Source organism: Nerophis lumbriciformis, linkage group LG09 (genome assembly GCF_033978685.3).
Source record: "Nerophis lumbriciformis linkage group LG09, RoL_Nlum_v2.1, whole genome shotgun sequence".
NCBI lineage: Eukaryota > Metazoa > Chordata > Actinopteri > Syngnathiformes > Syngnathidae > Nerophis > Nerophis lumbriciformis.
The window spans coordinates 33,444,471-33,466,822 of record NC_084556.2 but is presented as its reverse complement, the minus strand read 5'-3'; the positions used below and the strand labels follow the sequence as shown (position 1 = coordinate 33,466,822).

Genomic DNA, 22,352 nt, shown 5'->3' with positions numbered 1-22,352 from the left:
CAGCTGACCAGACACGTCCTCACCTCTGCTGAAACTGTCATGTACAGAAATAAACACACAGGTCTGGCTATAAGAATAACAAAATTGCATAATTCTTTGAAGACCTATTGAACCTCTCTGGATTAAAACTGTCGACGGTCCGAAAGCGGCTTGAAGATGGTCTGTAAAACATAATAATGTAAAATGTTGACCAAAAAACCACCATTACATGTTCTGTAGACCACAAGGAAGTGTTTTAAATGTAAAAGAACATCAAAATATGACCCCTTTAAGTTCAAAGACAAGCATACCACCAAGCTCCCCTACTTACAAAATGTCCAAAAAGTATGGAAATGACCAGATAAAAATCGGGTGTAGTAAAATAATTTTGTGTTGGTTTCATGGCTGACTGTTTTTAGTGTGACAAACTGAAAATCAAGTGTTTCAGACAAATAAATCCACAAACAACAAAACGCCACACACTATATATTGCCTTCCTCTCTGTTTGACAAGACAATAACCAAGATGAGGAAATAATGATTTCACCCTAGCAGATTGTGTAAGTTTACGTCCTAACAAAGCTATGAACAGTCACTTTTTGGGAGTTTTATTTTTGAAATAGGTGACAGAATATTTTAAAAACAAAAACATTAAAGCGTCTTAATTAACTTATTTGATAGCGTGAAATAAGTAATTTTTGATCACCAACCAAAATGTAGCAAACTTTTTTTTACAAGACATTTCTTGTCATTTGTCAGCAGGGTCTCAGGATATCCTCTACAGATAATTTCCAAATAATTCCGGTTTTAAGGCTGTCGCTTGGCAACTTAAAGTTTTAGCTCCCACCATATATCTTTTATGGGATTAAGGTCTTGAGACTGGTGTGCATCTTCTATAACCACTCCTTTGTTGCCGTGGTCCATTCACAACTTATCTTCAGTGTTCTGGCAGACACCAAAAGATTTTCATCTCATAAATGGCCCCGTTTATCAGACCCTCAATCCAGTGAAGTCTAAGATTTTCTACCCTTAGTAGAGAACCAGACTCAGATCATTATATTTCCACCTCCATGTTGAACAGTGGTCTTCCTGGGGTCATATACAGCATTTCCAAACATGATAAGTCAAGGTCATGCGAAAGAGCAAAGCTTTGGTTTCATCTGACCATGTTTTCCAAGCTCTTTTCTGGATCATGCAGGTTTTTAAATTTCGGTGCCTTTAAATGCGCATGCCTTTTGAGCAGGGGTACCTTGTGGTCAAGTTGAGTTACACACAATGTTTACGGTGACTGTTGTCTCAGCTCTCACTAATACACTCATCAAATTTACGAGCTTCAGGGCGCACCTAAATATGATCCGCAACCACCTCATTTTTGGACTGTACATATATTGGCCAAAGTCTATAAGCTGTAGGTGTACACATTGAAACAATCCACACAAGCGTTTGTGTTCATTCACAAATTTTACACAATACAGTGCCTATAACACGGCTTACAGTAGCCTGAAGTCATCTTCTTTGGTGCGTGGCAGTCATTTAGTGATGGGGGTTTTCCGTTCCATGCGGCGGCTGTTTCCTTTTTCGACAGCCGTGTCAATCGTCTTCAGCTTCAGGCATTTCAACGTGTCTCTATAATGAGTCCATAACGCTAAATAGATGACTGAATGATTGCGTCAGTCAGTTTGATTTAATGTGAGCAATTTTATTTGTCTGATGTGACGAGGCTAAATTAATTGGTGGCATGTGAAGCTCGTGAACCCGTAAAAATCCATAAATTAGCCGTAGCACTGTATAAAGCGCAAGGTTCAAAGCCTGGGGAAAAATGTAGCGCTTTATAGTGTGGAAATGATGGTAATTCTGGGCAGCCCAAACAATTTTCTTAGAATTATCCTTATTCCAAAGTGAGATATTGCAAGAAGCTCCCAAGTGAGGACAACAGACTATTGTCTTAAATGCTCTTCTTCCGGAGTTCCTAGCTGAAGGGACAGGACAAATTTTAGTGCTTCATGCACATAGCCAGTCTGTAGTGTTCAGAATTATTGTGGTTGCAGGGGGATCAAATACATATATAACCCAACCCAATACAATTTAAATCATAAGATTCGGTTAATATTGTGTCTGTAAAATACACCTACCATAAAGTTATGTCTTTGTGTGGGGAACAAGGGATCAAAAACCCCTTTACATTCATTAGGTGTTAATTGCAACCATAACTAACTACAGCTTGTCTTCGACAAGATGATTTGCAGATGACCTCAAGTAAATTGCACTTTTCTGAAGACTGCATCCTTTTCTTCTTGGTGGCGTTTCATCAGAAGATCCACTGTGGCCAGATGTGCAATGTCCCAGTCTTTGAACGAAGTAGTGTGTCCGGTGGACCCTCCTGACTGTTGATTGTGACTTGATTTTGACTGTGGCTGAACGAGTGGCTTAGCTATGGTCTTAGCATACTCCAAAGCCTTAGAGTGACACAGAGAAACATCACAACATTCATTTCTTAAATGAATCCATAATTATCCACAACTATTACACTTAAACATTGATATCTAACAAGGTAATGCAACTTTATGATCAGCATATTTACATAGCTATTGTCAAAAGAAAACATTTTAACATTCAGTACCATATATGTAACAGTAATTAAAATTCCCTCCGTCATCCATCATTTGAATTTGGACGATTTTGAGATAGGCTCCAGCACCCCCAGTGACCCTGAAAGGGACAAGCGGTAGAAATGGATGGATGGATGGATGGTTCTGATTCCGGTTCCTCGATTTTGAGTATTTAACAAGCAGGGTCAAATATTTACACTGAATTTCTCACAAGGCTCTTTTCAACCAATATATACATTCCAGATTATGTTGCTTACTTTCTGCTATGAAGTGGTTCCATCTGGACTTCTTAAAGTTTACTAAGCACTTATTTATTGTGTTGTTTCCAGCTAGTTTAGCAGCTAGCTTAGCGATTAGCTTGCCTGCTCTTTCTTGCTCTCCCTATGTGTGTAACATGTTTTTAGCCTCGTCCTTTGGTCCTCCTGGGAAATTAATACTTGTAAAAACTTTAGACGGAGGATTATCCGGACTGACCATCGTGTATAGGAATCGATGTTTGAAAAATTGTACGGTTATGACAAAATCGGGATGTAAGTCCTGGTTCCAATTGATGCACAATGCCCAACCCTACAACTAACTTAACGACAGATCCTCTTCAGTTTGCAGCACAAGAAGAGACATCCACAATGCCAACAAATACATCATTGACACCGTCCATGAACATTTGCACACCCGTAATACTTCGGCCAGATTCTTTTTTGGAGACTTGTCCTTAGCATTCAACCCTCCAACCTCACGTCCTGGCTAACAAAACTCTCGTCCTACTTCCACTTGAACGACCAGCTCACTGCCTAGCCGATCTTTATTTGATGAAGGAAATATTAATTTGTGCAGTTGCCTAGATTTTAGTGAGGTAAGTACACGATCATAGTCAAGAATGCAATGGTAATAATAAGTGACTTAATAATTTATTTCGATTTTAAATTTTTGCCCTTGGTTTCCTCATTTTCGAGTTGAGCAAAGAATTTTAACTTTGGTGCATCCCTAGTGTGTACATTTCTAGCAACAGGTGTACAGACACCACCATCATTTGAGGGACTTTGTTGTCCAGAACTTGAATTTCTGATGCTCAAATGCAGACCATACCAGCTCCCTAGGGAGTGATCTGAGGTGTTCTTCACAAGAGTTTATACCCACCCCAGGTTTAATGCTAAGATAGCCATGTTAAAACTGTGTGCTGCCATTAGTAGGTAACTGAATTGACTGCGTGGGACTTTAATCATACCAACCTCAAGACTGTTCATTTCACAAAAACATTGCCACCAAAACTAGGCCAAACGGAACACTGAGTAACATGCCTGAAGTATACAAGGCACGACCATCACCTTAAAGGGCCAACTCTCCGCAATCCCCTCATCAGCAGAGCTAAGCCTCTTGTACTAATTTACACTGACACTACAGCCAATAGAACCATGTCATCTCAAATGTTTTCTGGATAAGTTTTTCTCCACATCGTGATCACACACTTTTTTAATGAGACTGTTAGAGTATACAGTGCATGGGGAAAGTATTCAGTCCTCCACTTTTTTCACATATTGTTATGTTACAGTCTTATTCCAAAAATGTAATAAATACATTTTGTCCACAAAATTCTACAGACAATATCCCATAATGACAATGTGAAAAGTTTGTTTTTGTTTTTTATTCAAACAAACAAATACAAACACACATGTACATAAGTATTCACAGCTTTTGCTCAATACTTTGTTGATGTACCTTTGTCAGAAATTACTGCCTCAAGTCTTTGAATACAATGCCACAAGCTTGTCACACCTATCTTTGGGTAGTTTCGCCCATTTCTCTTTGCAGCACCTCTCAAGCGCCATCAGATTAGATCGGAAGCGTTTGGTTTTTCATCCAGGATGTCTCTATACTTTGCTGCGTTCATCTTATTCTAGTCAGGGAGGTGAACAAGCACCTGATGGTCACTCTGTCAGAGCTACAGCATTCCTCTGTGGAGAGAGCAGAACTTTCCAAATGGACAATCATGTCTGCAGCAATCCACCAATCAGGCCTGTATGATATAGTGGCCAGAAAGAAGCCACTTCTGAGCAAAAAGTTTGCCAAAATGTACCTGAAATACTCTCAGACCATGAGAAACGAAATTCTCTGGTCTGATAAGACAAAGATTGAACTTGTTGGCGTGAATGCCAGGCGTCATATTTGAAAGAAACCAGGCACCGCTCATCACCAGGCCAATACCATCCCTAAAGTTAAGCATGGTGGTGGCAGCAGCATGCTGTGGGGGTGCTTTTCAGCAGTAGGAACTGGGAGACTATTCAGGATGGAGGGAAATATCAATGCAGCAAATGTACAGAGACATCCAGGATCAAAACCAACACTGGAGCTTGAGAGGTGCTGCAAAGAGGAATGGGCGAAACTGCCCAAAGATAGGTGTGCCAAACTTGCGGCATCGTATTCAAAAAGACTTCCACACTCACATTCACACACTAGGGCCAATTTAGTGTTGCCAATCAACCTATCCCCAGGTGCATGTCTTTGGAGGTGATTTTTATTTATTTATTTTTTTTAATAAATTTGAAAATGTTTAAAAAATAAACCTTTTCACAATATCATTATTAGACAGACTTAGACTTAGACTTAGACTTCTTTTTATTGGCATTCAAATTTGAACTTTACTACGGAGCCCCTAAGGGGACACAGGGGCAATTTATTTTTAGATATGTGTCTGGTGCGCACCAGATAGTTTCTAGTGCGCACCAGAAAGCATTGGATGCGTGCGGATGGTTTGAGGTCTGTGTGAAAATGCCAGTTCAGGAGTTAATTCGGCTGTATTTCCAACTAGGACTTTCCCCCAGGTCCCTTTAGGGGTGTTGTGGCAAAATGTGAATGCCTGCCAAAAATGTATTTCCTTTGTGGGGGCGCGCAGCGCTTGCTGAACATGCATTTTTGGCTTGATCTGTCCACAGCCGATTACTAGGTGTAAGACAAACACTTTATCTTCCTAGTTATTGTATCACAACGTGTTTGACATTATTTAAGACTTTATTGTGCCCAGAAAATGACAGCTTACCTCTTCTGTGGTATTGATGAGATTTAAAGGGGAACATTATCACAATTTCAGAAGGGTTAAAACCATTAAAAATCAGTTCACAGTGGCTTATTTTATTTTTCGAAGTTTTTTTCAAAATTTCGCCCATCACGCAATATCCCTAAAAAAAGCTTCAAAGTGCCTGATTTTAACCATCGTTATAAACACCCATCCATTTTCCTGTGACGTCACATAGTGATACCGATACAAACAAACATGGCGGATAGAACAGCAAGGTATAGCAACATTAGCTCGGATTCAGACTCGGATTTCAGCGGCTTAAGCAATTCAACAGATTACGCATGTATTGAAACGGATGGTTGTAGTGTGGAGGCAGGTAGCGAAAACGAAATTGAAGAAGAAACTGAAGCTATTGAGCCATATCGGTTTGAACTGTATGCAAGCGAAACCGACGAAAACGACACGACAGCCAGCAACACGGGAGAAAGCGAGGACGAATTCGGCGATCGCCTTCTAACCAACGATTGGTATGTGTTTGTTTGGCATTAAAGGAAACTAACAACTATGAACTAGGTTTACAGCATATGAAATACATTTGTCAACAACATGCACTTTGAGAGTGCAGACAGCCCAGTTTTCATCAATTAATATATTCTGTAGACATACCCTCATCCGCTCTCTTTTCCTGGGGGTCTGGCGGCAGATTTCTTTGACTTTATCGTTGGAAATGCATCTGCTTTGTGTGTCGCAGGATATCCACACATTCTTGCCATCTCTGTCGTAGCATAGCTTTCGTCGGTAAAGTGTGCGGAACAAACTTCCAATTTCTTGCCTCTTTCGCATCTTTGGGCCACTGGTACAACTTGAATCCGTCCCTGTTCGTGTTGTTACACCCTCCGACAACACACCGACGAGGCATGATGTCTCCAAGGTACGGAAAACAGTCGAAATAACGGAAAATAACAGAGCTGATTTGACTCGGTGTTTGTAATGTGTTTGAGAAAATGACGGATTGCTTCCCGATGTGACATCACGTTGTGACGTCATCGCTCCGAGAGCGAATAATAGAAAGGCGTTTAATTGGCCAAAATTCACCCATTTAGAGTTCGGAAATCGGTTAAAAAAATATATGGTCTTTTTTCTACAACATCAAGGTATATATTGACGCTTACATAGGTCTGGTGGTAATGTTCCCCTTTAAAGGACTGTCGTTAGTCCGATGTTGATGTGATAAAACCTCTTTCTTGTTTGGAAGGTACATACAATTGTAACTGTTATTTCTTCCTGCACATAATAAATACGTACGTGTTTGGATGTATTAATTTATGTCAAACTGTCATTAAATGTAATATTGCCTGACAAAAAGTGATTTGACGTAATATGTTGATATTTACACATCGCATATTTACACACGCGTGTTTTACTAGAATACCCTTATGAGCATTACATATATCAAAATCAAGTACCTACTGTACTGTTTACTTGTTGAAATACCATTTTTAGAACAAATATCTACCCAAATGGCCTCTTTGTTGCTGCCAAAAATTGATTTCAAGTAATATTTTGAATACATCTATATATTATATATCTAAAAAAAAATTGTCCCCATGTCCCTTTAGGGACTCCGTACTTTACAGTACAGATAAGAATGAAATGTTGTTGCATTAACTCGTTGTAGTGCAGGATAAAGGAGCAATAAGGTGCAGATATAAATAAATAGATTTCTGTACAGATAAATATATTGCACTTTTGCATATGCATCCACGTTTATGGATGTATGTTGTATTGTCTTTATATTCCAGCGAGTTAATCCATTTTTGGTGGGGAATTGAAGAGATTATTATGATGTGTTTAAGAGTCTTATGGCCTGAGGGAAGAAGCTGTTAAAGAACCTGGAGGTTCTGCTACGGAGGCTGCGGAACCTTTTTCTAGGTACTTTGTGTAGAAGTTTGAGGACAAAAATTAATTGTTTCCACTTTGGAATAAGTCTGTGACAAAATGTGGAAAAAGTGAAGCGCTGTGAATACTTTCCAGATGCACTCACACACAAAAGAAACAATACACACCTTAATCCTGGCAATTCTCTTGTCTTTGACCACTGGATCCTTGGCCATTATGAAAGGTATTTTACTAAGGTTTTTGTTCCTCTCACGGACCCCATTTGAATACTGCTTCTGTTGTTTCATCTTCTCAGCCTGGCAATGGTCAAAGGATGGGAAGGAATAAAATAAGAGAATAGAAGGGAGAGACATTCACAAGCAGATGACGAAAAAGACAATTAACGAAAAGAAACATCTCTATCAAACCCAGTAAGCCATTCATTTGGCCTATCAACAATTACACATATCATTCACTAAGAGGCTTGGCCCTGGAGAGCTGCAGGCCTCAATTTAGAGTAAATTACTGAAACATGCTCACATTGTACAACGGGGAATTAACAAAAGATATATTGAAGCAAAGGGCACTTAACTTCTTAGAGGGACGCTCATTTGCTTTGTAAATGTAATTGTATCTAGGAAATAGCATGGGGCCTTTGAATGAGGAACTGAAAACAGTGTCAGTGGGCATACTACATCATTTCAGGGTGTACCCACAAAACCGATTATTTTTTTCTTTGTGTCATTTGTGAGCCATATTTTTAAAAGTATAAGGTCATCAGCAAATGTACTACATACTTTGAAAATTTCGCTTAAAGTATTATGTGGGAAAATATCTGAATACCATGTATTCATCTTGTCAGAAATCTAGGACAGACCTGTTAGCCAGTGGTGGCGGAAACCCTTTATATTGAGTTGTGTTTTAATCCTACACATCAATATTTACTCTCAGGGCATTGAATGAGGAGCAACTCGATTGTTCAGTTTGTCTTAAAGCAGGGGTGTCAAACTCATTTTATATCGGAGGCCACATGGAGAAAAATCTACTCTGGTAAAATCACAGCACGATCATTTAAAAATAAAGACAACTTCAGATTGTTTTCTTTGTTTAGAAATAGAACAAGCCCATTCTAAAAATGTACAAATCATAATGTTGTTGTGTTATTTTTACACTTACATGTTGCGGTTCATAGTATTCTATCTTTATATGTCTTTATGTATACTTTCTGGATAAATGATGTGATAATGCTCATCAGTCAACTCATTGGTGTTCATTTTCAATCTATCAAGATAAAAAAATAATATTAAAATCAAATTACAGGATGTTATTATGTAGTTTGCTCATTTTCCTCGACTGGTGCACTAACATTTTTTTTTTCTTTTTTTACATATGTAGCATCATCTACAAAGATACAAAGAATTGCTATTACGACATCTAGTGGACACATTTAGAACAGCAGTTCCTTTCATTCAAAAATTTCAGCTCATTTTCATACTCGGCAAACTCATCCCTCGGGCCGGATAAAACCTGTTCACGGGCCGTACGTTTGAGACCCATGTCTTAAAGTAATCCTATTATGTAGACCCAACTTTTCTTGTCTGTTGGTACTTGTATTTGTGTATTTGGGGTCTCCATAAGTCCCAAAAATGTAAAATTCCACCAAGGAGTCAGAGCAAAGATATTTATAAAACAATCTTGCCTTCTTGAGCCGTTTGGAATTTGAGATGATTGTAGTTAGGTCAGCGGATATGTCATTATAAAGTACGGTTCACCCGAAGTACTATGCGGCATTTTTAATTCAGGTGTAGTCCAAAGTTGTAGTCAACAAGTCCTTTATTTTCGTCGGTCCTCTTATTTTGTGGCAGACTTGCTCGTACATGCACATTCATGCTGAAATATTCCGCTGTTGCGATTTCTAATAAAAAGGAGCATATATTTCTAACTTGTATCTGTCATTAGACTCGACATGAAAGCGCTAAAAACTACAACGTAGCCGACGGGGATGCAGTCGAAGCGCGCCTGTCCTGGAGGAGGGTTTCGGCACATAAATAAGACCGCCCACAAAACGGTGCAGAGACAGTCTGAAAGCGGCTTGAAGATGGTTTGTAAAACTAAATGTAACAACAACTTTGACCAAAGCACCACCATTACATTTTATGTGGACCACAAGTAAGTGTTTTAAATGTAGAAAAAAAAAAACATGGTATAACCCATTTAAAAGATATTTTGCCTCTCGTCAGTTAATGCTCACAGACATTGATCAAATCTAGCCTGAGAGCTCGGTGACGGACCCAAACTATTCATCTTCTACAACAGTGTTTCTTACCCCTAAGGCAGGTTTTGGCAACCCGCGGCTCTAGATCTTTAGCGCCTGGAGCTTTTCCAAAAATGTATGAAAATGGAAAAAGATGAGGGGAAAAAATAAATGTTTTGTTTTAATATGGTTTCTGTAGGAAAGCAAACATGACACAAACCTTCATAATTGTTAGAAATCCCACTGTTTATATTAAACATGATTCAATGATGAGAGTATTTGGCGAGCGACCGTTTTGTCCTATTAATTTTGGCGGCAATTGAACTCACCATAGTTTGTTTACATGTACAACTTTCTTTGGCGCTGCCACAGAAAGACGTGTTTTATGCCACTCCTTATTTGTCTCATTTTGTCCACCAAACTTTTTTATGCTGTGCGTGAATGCACAAAGGTGAGCTTTGTTTATGTTATTGACTTGTTGGGGTTCTAATCAGGCATATTTGGTCACTGCATGACTCTAAGCTAATCAATCAATCAAAGTTTACTCATATAGCCCTAAATCACGAGTGTCTCAAAAGTCATAATCAATGCTAACATGCTATTTAGGCTAGCCGTATGTACATATTGCATCATTATGCCTCATTCGTAGGTACATTTAAGCTAATTTAATTTCCTTTACTTATCTCCTCTGTGTATTTAATTTACATTTACATGTCTCATGACACATTATCTGTATGTAACATTGGCTGCATTTCTGATAGTTGTTTGTGTGCTGTTACAGACCACAGCAAACGTTACCAAGCTTGCAAAGATTGTAATAAATCCATTAGAAGAAGGCAGCATGCCGTTTCCTTTAACTTGGACACACATGTATACCTTTGGCCAATCTAAGCCAAATTAATAATAAGTTATTTCACACTCTTGAGAAGCCTCCGTTTTACTAATGTTTTCCATTGTTGTAAAAATAAGGAGAATAAATATTACATTTCAACATTTCTGTCAACGAAGATTTACGTCAGCCTGCAACACATATTCTATTGATAGTAGGCTATTATAGCGAATATAGACACTTACATCATGTATGGCCTTCATCATAACACTTACGTTTTTGCATCTCCAGAGAGATTGTTTTTTTTTGTATTTTTGGTCCAATATGGCTCTTTCAACATTTTGGGTTGCCGACTCCTGCCCTAAGGCAAGCGCCCCTAAGAGGGTTGTCAAAAAATATCAGTTTCTAAGATGTGGGCCGTGTGGGCCGCAGCCGTATTCAGTTGTAATACACTATTTCACCTCTTGTGGCAGTAATGAATCAGTCAGTTGACTGCATGACAATATTAAACAAGCAGAAGAAGTCTGCAGCAAAAGTCAGAGAAAGGTTTCTGAAGCGCAAAAATTATGACCAAAGTGTAGCTGTTAAAGTTAAGGTGTATCAACAGTTTAAAAATAAACATATTTTGTATTTATTTATTACTATATATCTAGTTTGCATGTATTTATTTTAGCAGTGCACAATTGAACGTAAATGTAATTTTTTATCAGGTTTTTGATTTGCAGTATATTTTAATTAGTTGGGGGGTTTTTTCGCAATCAGCCTGACCTATTTAAGGGTAATAATGTTTAAGATTAATAATTCAGTTTTATTATTTTGAGTGTACATGAAAAACTGGGCCCCTTTCTTTCAGGAAGAATGGTTTGAGTGAAACCCTTCTTTTAGTGCATGCCCCTCAATCAGGTACATTCAACAACAACGACCGGTAGGAACTTCTCCCTCCACGATCAGTACTAAGCCATACAATATTGAGTCATTAAACGGGATGCTACTTACACTCTTTTTAACTGCCATGTAGTCAGGTCCCAGGCCTCGCAGATTCACATCTAGCTTCAACTCCTTGTATTCGTTCAAGCTGTATGCCTGCGAGCACAGAAGAGAATGTTCTAAACCTTAATAATGATTGGGCAATATTGCCAACCAAGTACAACGTTCAATTCAATTGTGTTCACATTATATTAAATCATAACAAAAGTTATGTCAGAGCACTTTCCACACAAAGCAGGTCCAGGACTACATTAGTCTGTGGCCTGAGTATTTCAATACCTTTTTGAGATTGTTGTGACCATGAATGCCATAAACTGAACACAAATTAAACTGTTATTAATAAGAACTCATTGATAACAATCCACAATGTTTGAATCTCACAGTTTAAATGTAACCTTCCCCTTGTTTTAGGGTTGAAATTGACAATTACCAAATCACCAAAAAGTATTCCTGGGCGCGGCCACCGCTGCTGCTCACTGCTCCCTTCACCTCCCAGGGGGTGAACAAGGGGATGGGTCAAATGCAGAGAACAAATGTCACCACACCTAGTGTGTGTGTGACAATCATTGGTACTTTAACTTTAAATATTTAGTTTTTAAACAGGATTTGACAAATACAGAGATTAAAAAAAATGGTGGTCCAAGAGGAGATTTTAAAGGCATAAATGATGAGCCAGCACTATATACATTAAATAATATGACCTTGAGCAACACAATGACTTCATTGTTTTACGTTGTTGTCTTGCGTTGTAGCGGGTTTAGCTGTGCATGACCAAAGAATATATATTGAGAGAAGATGATCCACCGCATGGTGATGCACAGCGCACGCGACATCCCACACAAAGTATATTTTCTGTCAGTCCTATCATCTTTTTCTTATCACTTAAAAAAAAAAAGACAGAGGACATGACCCAGGTGTCCTCAATGGTAGTTACCGCCATGGTTTTAAATGCATGAGAGCAAAATTGTTGGATTCCAAACGTAACCCTATATAACTTTGCAAATGTCATGCTACATAAACCACACTTCTGCAGAGTTGTAAATTTTTAAGATAAATTCTTAATATGTTCAAAATCACAAGTGAGCTGGAAAATGGACTCCCAACCTCTGAGTTTTATTCACCTTATCACCTAACACATCTATGGACTCCCAACCTCTGGGTTTTATTCACCTTATCACCAAACACATCTATTCACTTCTCTTTAAGGTTCTGTGGTTTGTGGGGATTATGTCAGAGCCGGCCCAAGGCATAAGCGTACTAAGCGCTTGCTTAGGGCCCCGCGGCCACCAGGGGGCCCCCAAAAGCAATTAACAAAAAAATCTTATTTTTTAAATTTTGCATGTACGAGTCTGACTGATGATTTCTAAATGATCAAAGATATATTATTGTACAAAAACACAATTTTAGATCAACAGAGTGCTGCTGCTGATCTAGGCCTAGTGATTCTTCCTGCCTCTCTTTAAATGTAAAGCTGACTCTGCTTCACCTGTGACGTTTGCCGTGCATTGCGTGCAATGCCAGTGCGCACTGGGCATCAAAAGCGCAGATAGAGGCAAAACAATGTCACAAAAAAGGACATATCCTTCAGGTGCAGAAAAAAGGAAGAAGAAGAAAGTGGAAGAGGAGAAAAAATGCCATGATAAAGGTATGTTTGCATGACTTGGTAATAAAAAGTTTATCAAAGAGATTTGTAGCTGTAATTAGCTTTAGCTAGGTGACGTTAGCTAGCTAGCGCGGTGCTAGCAATATGTTTTTAGTATCAGGTTACTAGTGAGATATGTTGTTTGCACAAATTGTTTGCAGCAGAGCACGGTAATTTATGTGAGTAAAACATACTTGCCAACCTTGAGACCTCCGATTTCGGGAGGTGGGGGGCGTGGTTGGGGGCGTGGCTAAGAGTGGAGGAGTATATTTACAGCTAGAATTCACCAAGTCAAGTATTTCATAAAAATATACAGTATATATATATATATATATATATATATATATATATATATATATATATATATATATATATATATATATATATATACACAGTATATATATATATGATTAAATAAACATATATATATATATATATATATATATATATATAGCTAGAATTCACTGAAAGTGAAGTATTTTCTTTTATATATATATATATATATATATAATATATTTATCTATATATATATGTTCATATATATATATATATATATATATATATATATATACATATATATATATATATATAAGTATATATATATATATATATATATATATATATATATGTATATATATATATATATATATATATATATATATATATATATATATATATATATATATATATATATATATATATATATATATATATATATATATATATAGGGACAGAGACAGCGCACATTGCATGTGGATCACATGTTACCATGGCGAGAAAACATGGAGAGACTGGAATGTAATAGAGTGATCTACGTTTGTCTGTTGCCATCTCCTGGTGAATGTTGGCTATAGCGTACTGGGGTTACTTTTTGGTTGGCCAACGATTTACGTGGTGTTGCGCACCTGACGTCAAGTGTGTGAGTCTGTTCTGAAGTCTACAGTAAAGAGACGTACTTCATCCCCTCGCCTGTTTATTGCCCCCAACTCAATATATTACAACAACATTGCTCCATGCGGACCCTCCAGGTCCGCATGGAGCTGGAAGGGGCGTGGCCTCCAGGTCCGCCTGAATTTCGGGAGATTTTCGGGAGAAAATTTGTCCCGGGAGGTTTTCGGGAGAGGCGCTGAATTTCGGGAGTCTCCCGGAAAATCCGGGAGGGTTGGCAAGTATGGTTTAAAATAAACATTATCTTTTACATCAACTCGTAAGTTGTGTGAAACTTCCCCAGGAGCATTGTTAAAATACTTTGGAGGCACAGAATCAGCCCAGAGCCAGTCCACATCCTCAGGCTCAACTGTGAGTGATGAATCAGGTGAGGAAAAGACTGTCACCATACAGTATACATTTAATTTCTTAGTATAAACATTACACCTGAAGGGAAATTAATATAGTCAAAGTGTGTCATTAATATGTGTGCCTATATGTATGTATTCATCTTAGGTCCATCTCCATCCTCTACAGTGCTCTCTCACACACCTCCATCCTCTGTGCCCACTGTCCCCTCCATGTCTGAAACCACAGCTGATTTATCTAGTAAGTTAACTGCAAAACACCCTTTATAATTGCTCATTGTACTGCAGAACATTCTGAGATTAATAATTATGTCCAACAGTGCAATTTAATGACCTTATAGGTCCTTCTTTTTTAGTCATTGTCTTTCTTTGGTCACTTCCTCAGCAACTTCCACCACAACGTCCCCCTTCAGCTCCGCCAGTTGACCCAGCTGAGTGGCCTTCTTTCATCTCAGATTCAGACAGGACTGAGCAGGTGATCAGAGGACCACTGTCTATTAAGGAGAACTTTTCATTCCCCAAACGGCATGATGGCCGAAGTTTTCATTATCATTATACCTACAGACAGCTAGTCAATGGGGGAAAAGTCAAGCATAGCTGGCTGACATATTCAAGAAGTAAAGATGCAGTCTATTGCTTTTGCTGCAAAATTATTTTCTAAAAAGTCCTTAAAAGTGGCAGCCGAGGGACAGTGGGATTGGGTCAACATAGGTGCACTGCTGAAACAGCATGAAAACAGTGAAGATCATTGTAGCAACATGGTGAAATGGAAGGAATTTGCCTTGCGTCTTTCAAAGGGGAAAACTATTGATGAATTTAACTTCAGTAGACTGCGCTCTCTTTGCACAAAGTAAATATTAAATAGGAACAATTAACTAAAAATATAAACTAGTAATTAAAGACTAATATGTACAAGACTGATGAGACAAGATGACACTTTTACTGTAAATACAAAGCTTTATCACTTGGACTGTTCAACCCCAGGCCACTCTTGTAGCTGAATGTTTTCTACATTTTAAGATTAGGAACCATATGTGGCACTCTGGACATCATTCGTTCATTCATTGGTATTATTTATGTTCTTAACTGGGCCACCCCTATATCTTTATAAATGACATGTCATTTGTAAAGACATGCCAGGCTGACAATAGGATAATGTAAACAACACTGCCAGAGCCGCAATGAGTTTATAGTAGGTGTGTGAATGATAAACAATCAATATTATTGGCAGAAATAGAGGGCCCCAAAATCTAATTTTGCTTAGGGCCCCATGGAGGCTTGGGCCGGCACTGGATTATGTTATGGTTTATGGATCCAATTACAATATGCTATACACATTTCCAATTTCGGGCAGCACGGTCGAAGAGGGGTTAGTGCATGTGCCTCACAATACAAAGGTCCTGAGTTCAATCCCGGGCTCGGGATCTTTCTGTGTGGAGTTTGCATGTTCTCCCCGTGACTGCGTGGGTTCCCTCCGGGTATTCCGGCTTCCTCCCACCTCCAAAAACATGTACCTGGGGATAGGTTGATTGGCAACACTAAATTGGCCCTAGTGTGTAAATGTGAGTGTGAATGTTGTCTGTCTATCTGTGTTGGCCCTGTGATGAGGTGGCGACTTGTCCAGGGTGTACCCCGCCTTCCGCCCGAATGCAGCTGAGATAGGCCCCAGCCTCTCCCGCGACCCCGAAAGGGACAAGCGGTAGAAAATGGATGGCTGGATGGATTTCCAATTTCTTATTACAACATGTCCGAAAAAAAGTAGGAATACCGTATTTTTCGGACTATAATTCGCAGTTTTTTCATACTTTGGCCGGGGGTGCGACTTATACTCAGGAGCAACTTATGTGTGAAATTATTAACACATTACCGTAAAATATCAAATAATATTATTTAGCTCATTCACGTAAGAGATAGACGTAAAAGATTACGTCGGATATAGCGATTAGGAGTGACAGATTGTTTGGTAAACGTATAGCATGTTCTATATGTTATAGTTATTTGAATGACTCTTACCATAATATGTTACGTTAACAAACCAGACACGTTCTCAGTTGGTTATTTATGCGTCATATAATGTACACTTATTCAGCCTGTTGTTCACTATTCTTTATTAATTTTAAATTGCCTTTCAAATGTCTATTCTTGGTGTTGGGTTTTATCAAATAAATTTCCCCCAAAAATGCGACTTATACTCCAGTGCGACTTATATATGTTGTTTTCCTTCTTTATTATGCATTTTCGGCCGTTGCGACTTCTACTCCGGAGCGACTTATACTCCAAAAAATACGGTAAATGTAATCCTATACCTTTTCCATTCCATTGCTACTAGTAACACTAGTAACACACATTTGTTCACTTCCTGTTCTCAATTTGTACACATTTTAAATCCATGAATAATAAATAAATAAAATAATAATAAAGTTCTCAAAATGTAAATAAATCGTCATTTTCATAATGACATTAATGTTTTTTTTGTTTTTTTTTAATAAACAATTATTATCAGGATTAAAACAAAGAAACCTGATGTTTTGCTGTTTTCTCTCAAACATTACAGGATCATACTGCGCATGTGTAATCTGTCTAATATAATGATATTCAACAAAATGTTTGTGTTTGTTCATGGCGACTTTGGTATGGTGAGGTTTAAGCAAAGTCATTTATTTTTATGAACATTTTCCATGACAGTGAAAGGTAGGCATGAGCACTGCCACCCTACTTCATAATGGCACAGGTCCAAACGTAAATGGTAGTAAATAGAATAGGGTTGCAACTGTCGATTATTTTATTAATCATGTAATATATCGATTAGTTTGTTTGATTAATCGGACAAAAAACACGTTATAGCCTCAATTCGTATTTTACAGAAAATAGTTCAAAAGAAAATAAATATTTTTCTGTTTTCCATAACCTTAATTTTGTAATAAATGCACATCATCAACATTAAAATTACACTTATAACATGTGTCCATGCAATAATAAAAAAATCTAAAAAAAACCAAACAATTCTGCTGTTCACCACCACACAGATCATGGCACCATAGACATCATAAATATATAGATGCCACATCAACCGCTACTGCCCATTGGCGCTGACAAGACGTGGGGCCGCCATCTTTAAAGGGGCAACATCTCCACCTGCTATCAGGCGTAATGTGTGTCAGCGCATTTAATCCATCATAACTTTCTAAATACTAAACTAACTTTCAGCTTAGTTTATAGCGAACTGATAACAATTTCGCTGGTGGGCAAAAATACAGTTCAATAATCTTCCATTTACAAAATGCAACCAATAGTAATGTTCACTTTGGCTTGTGAAAAATAAGCCCCTGCAGTCTGTATTCCACAATCCGCCGATTTGAGCAAGAATATGCAGAACAATGATTTGGCGTTGTGTTATTCCTTGTTGTTTCTGCTTCTGAAATACGAGCAGATGCCCCTTTCAAGATGGCAGCCAAATTTCCTGCGCCCCAGCAGCCAAGGTGGTGTCTTCTGAATATGATGTTTAAGGCACACACCACCGCTCGCATGCGCTCTATTGCAGCGGACGTATAGAAACTTAAGTGTGCGTATTTAAAATTCCTCACACGCCATGCGGTTTGGTTTTTCTCAATTTATATTTGTTACACTTATTAAAACGATTGATAAAAGCAACATAATATAAATGCAAGATTTTTTTCTAATCAAATTAATCACAATAAGTAGCTTTTGGTGCCTCATTTGGTCGTTGTTGAATAAACGCAGTCTCAGCCAACTGCAACAAGTGGTTAGCGCTGTTATTGTGCAAGTAACTTTGTGTATTTTGTGTAATTATTGTAATGCTGACCAAAAAAAACTATTTTTTTAACGTTATTGCCGACACACCAACAGGAGCCCTTATAACAATGATAGCGCCACAACACTTAGCATAACAACACAGCACTTCCTTATTATGCACCAAAAACACAAGTGTTCTTTTTTTGCACGTTCTGTATTGATGCCATAATTATGGCAATATTAAAATGTAATTAAAAAATTAATTAAATAAACTACCACTGATAGTCACACACACACACTAGGTGTGGTGAAATTACTCTCTGCGTTTGACCCATCCCCTTGTTCCACCACCCCCTGGGAGGTGAGGGGAGCAGTGAGCCGCAGCAGTGGCCTCGCTCGGGAATCATTTTGGTGATTTAACCCCCCAATTCCAACCCTTGATGCTGGGTGCCAAGCAGGGAGGTAATTGGTCCCATTATTATAGTCTTTGGTATGACTCGGCCGGGGTTTGGACTCATGACTTACCGATCTCAGGGCGGACACTCTAACCACAAGGCCACTGAGCAGGCTGTTGAAGATTTTATTTTTGATTTCATGTACCGTATTTTTCGGACTATAAGTTGCAGTTTTTTTCATAGTTTGGCCGGGCTCCAGTGCAACTTATATATGTTTTTTTTCCTTCTTTATTATGCATTTTCGGCAGGTGCGACTTATACTCCGGTGCGACTTATACTCCAAAAAATACGGTATTACTTCCTTATCATTTCACTTATATAGTGCAATAATTAAAATTACAAGTCTGTTCAACTTTAATGTCACAAAAATTTGCTTCTTTTTTTTTTCCAATTATATAATTACCATTTTGGGTACGAGTATTGGTTAAAATGTAAACAATATCCACCCCTAGTGACAGGCAACACCACCAAATGGGATGAGTGTTTAGTGGCCACTTATTGTCATGTTTGGTGTACCTTGGTATAATCCTCAGTCATGCACAATATTACTGACATTCACACATACAGTATATTGCAGGTTCTAGATATGCTTCAGACATCATATTGCTCCCTGGAAGAAATACAACTATTAATCATACTACACCAAATACAGCAGAAGCAGATTTTACTGCACTCCCTGCATAAGGACTATAATAAAGACAGGTGTGCACTGTTTGTATAACTTTCTTTGCAGGCGGGCTGTATATGATGTGCATGTGGCCGTGTGGGCACAAAATCCATGACGTGATTCAAGATAGTAATCTCAAGTCTATTCAGTAAAAAATATTGTATATGTCCCACAGTATTGATGAATACGAAGCTGTAATCTCATCAGACATGATGCTAACATGGTCTGAAATTTGTGGGGGTGGAGAGGTGTCAAGGGGTAAGAGGTACAGAGAGAAGGGACACTCCAACATTGTTCTTGGTGGATAACAGATTTAAGCATTTAATCATGTTTAGCAGGCTGTCATGCGTTGGGTTCATCTGAATTAACCATTATTTTTTTTTTTTAGCACTACTGATCTAAACAAAAGGTTTGCGAGTACTAAAACACGTGCAAACTTGATAGCACACGCAAAGCTGATCTACTAAACTTGTGAGTGGAGGATTGTGTTTCGTAAGTGAGCAAAATAAGGAGCACAATCCGTTTAGTGTGTCTGACTCCAGGAATATGCAGAATAGATGCTGATCATTAGAAAGCCCACAATACTATGGGAGGAGAACATACAAATATAATTATGTAGCACACGCTGTGTGATTTATCAAGATTAAAAACTGCGGGCGCTGTTTTGATACTTTATTTAGTACGTCTAGACAGGACGTGCAAACTGGCAGTTGCGCAGAAAAGGCTGTGAGAAAAGAGGGAATTGTGCTGCAAAGACAGCTGGACAGATCGAAAATCATTTATACTACATGTGTGTGTCAACATATGGACTGTCAGAAATAAAAATAATAGACATATTGTCTACTCAGCAACATCATTTTATAATTTTATAGCTGCTGGCTAACTTAATGAGAAGGGTCCAGCTGCAGCCTTGGCACTTTCCAGCAGGCACAGGACATTGATACAACGTTGATTATACATATGTGTCCTTTAAAACAACGGTGCAAAATAGTTGTATTTGTAAATTGAGAAGTTGATGTCCAATGTTGGATCAACATCGTTGGTTGGGAAATTCCAATGATCAAATCCACGTCACAACCTGAGATTCAATAAACATCATCAAAAAACATGTTGTTTCAACGTTGTATTTGTGTTGTAGAATATTGGTTGGGAAATTATGAAAATTCAAAAGGTCAAATCAATGTCAGAACTAGGGCTGTGAATCTTTGGGTGTCCCACGATTCGATTCAATATCGATTCTTGGGGTCACGATTCGATTCAAAATCGATTTTTTTTTCCCAATTCAACACGATTCTCGATTCAAAAGCAATTTTTTTTCCTGATTCAAAAGGATTCTCTATTCATTCAATACATAGGATTTCAGCAGGATCTACCCCAGTCTGTTGACATGCAAGCAGAGTAGTAGATTTTTTAATTGTAAAGGACAATGTTTTATCAACTGATTGCAATAATGTACATTTGTTTTAACTATTAAATGAACCAAAAATAAGACTTATTTTATCTTTGTGAAAATATTGGACACAGTGTGTTGTCAAGCTTATGAGATGCGATGCAAGTGTAAGCCACTGTGACACTATTGTTCTTCTTTTATTTATTTTTTTATAAATGTCTAATGATAATGTCAATGAGGGATTTTTAATCACTGCTATGTTGAAATTGTAACTAATATTGATACTGTTGTTGATAATATTCATTTTTGTTTCACTACTTTTGGTTTGTTCTGTGTCGTGTTTGTGTCTCCTCTCAATTGTTCTGTTTATTGCAGTTCTGAGTGTTGCTGGGTCGGATTTGGTTTTGGAATTGGATTGCATTGTTATGATATTGCTGTGTATTGTTTTGTTGGATTGATTAATTTAAAAAACAAAAAAAACAACAACAAAAAAGAATTTAAAAAAAATTAATAAATAAAAAAAATAGATTTTTTAAAAATGAGAATCGATTCTGAATCGCACAACATGAGAATCGCGATTCGAATTCGAATCTATTTTTTCCCACACCTCTAGTCAGAACCCAACATTGATTAAACGTAGTCAAAAAGCATGTTGTTTCAATGTTTTGTTTGAGTTGCTCAACGTCAGAACCTAATTTAAGAAGTTCTCAATGTTGTTTTATTGTCTTGTGCCTGCTGGGTTACATCATGACACAAGCCTTTCTGGATAGCGTTTCACCGACCAATCGTCTATGGTTTTGCAAGGCTTAGCAGATATTATGTCATTTCTCTGCACAGTGGCAATTTTAGGTTTCATCTATTTATTGTTCAATTCGGACAGATTCTTTGACAATTGTATTGAGCAATTTATTTTATTTTAAGCAACTGACTTACTGTATATAATGTTCTATTCATCCAAACAAGAGTTTTGTCTGTTCTTGCTAGTCCAAGCTAGCAACGTTTATTCAACTTCAGCACACTTCTTCTGCTTCCGATATCAACCTTCAGTCTATACATAGCTCTGATAAGTCATCTAATCCATCCATTCATTTTCTACCGCTAATAAAACCCTTGGTAAATAATGGAATCACCAGACTTGGGAGGATGTTTATTCAGTTGTATTGTTTTGTTTAAAAAAAAAGAGCAGAAAACAGACATGACACAAAACTTTAGTCATTTCAAATTGTAACTTTCTGGCTTTAAGAAAAACTAAAATAAATCAAAACCATAAATTGTGGTAGTCAGTAAGTTTCATTTTTAGATCAAGTAGAAAAAGAAAAAAAAAAGAGTCACTCGATTCTAAAAAAAAAAATTGAATCAGGCTGTAAATTTTTATATCCAAAGTTAACACCTGCATCAGATTCAGTCTGTTCGTTAGACTGCAGTGATAAGGCACGTTCACACCTTCGAGAGCTGTTGCATCAAATGAAGATTGACACGAATTATGGCTCCAACATATGAGATGTTAATTGAAGCAGAGGATGAAAAAACTTCTTCACGAAGATGTTGCAAAAGATGTTGATTGTTCACAATCAGCTGTGTCTAAAATCTGGACCTAGTACT

General features: G+C 37.8%; 1 protein-coding gene across 1 annotated transcript in view; it reads right to left on the bottom strand.

Annotated features, from left to right (window-relative positions):
* Nucleotides 1-636: 636 nt before the first annotated feature.
* Nucleotides 637-22,352, bottom strand: part of jhy (junctional cadherin complex regulator) — a 75,913-nt gene continuing 54,197 nt past the window's right edge. Inside the window, exons 8-10 of the mRNA XM_061961916.2 lie at nt 11,558-11,644; nt 7,667-7,795; nt 637-2,434 (exon numbers count right to left, since the gene is read on the bottom strand). Coding sequence (XP_061817900.2) covers nt 2,231-2,434; nt 7,667-7,795; nt 11,558-11,644 — 420 coding nt within the window. The 3' untranslated portion in view covers nt 637-2,230. The remainder of the gene's footprint in view (nt 2,435-7,666; nt 7,796-11,557; nt 11,645-22,352) is intronic.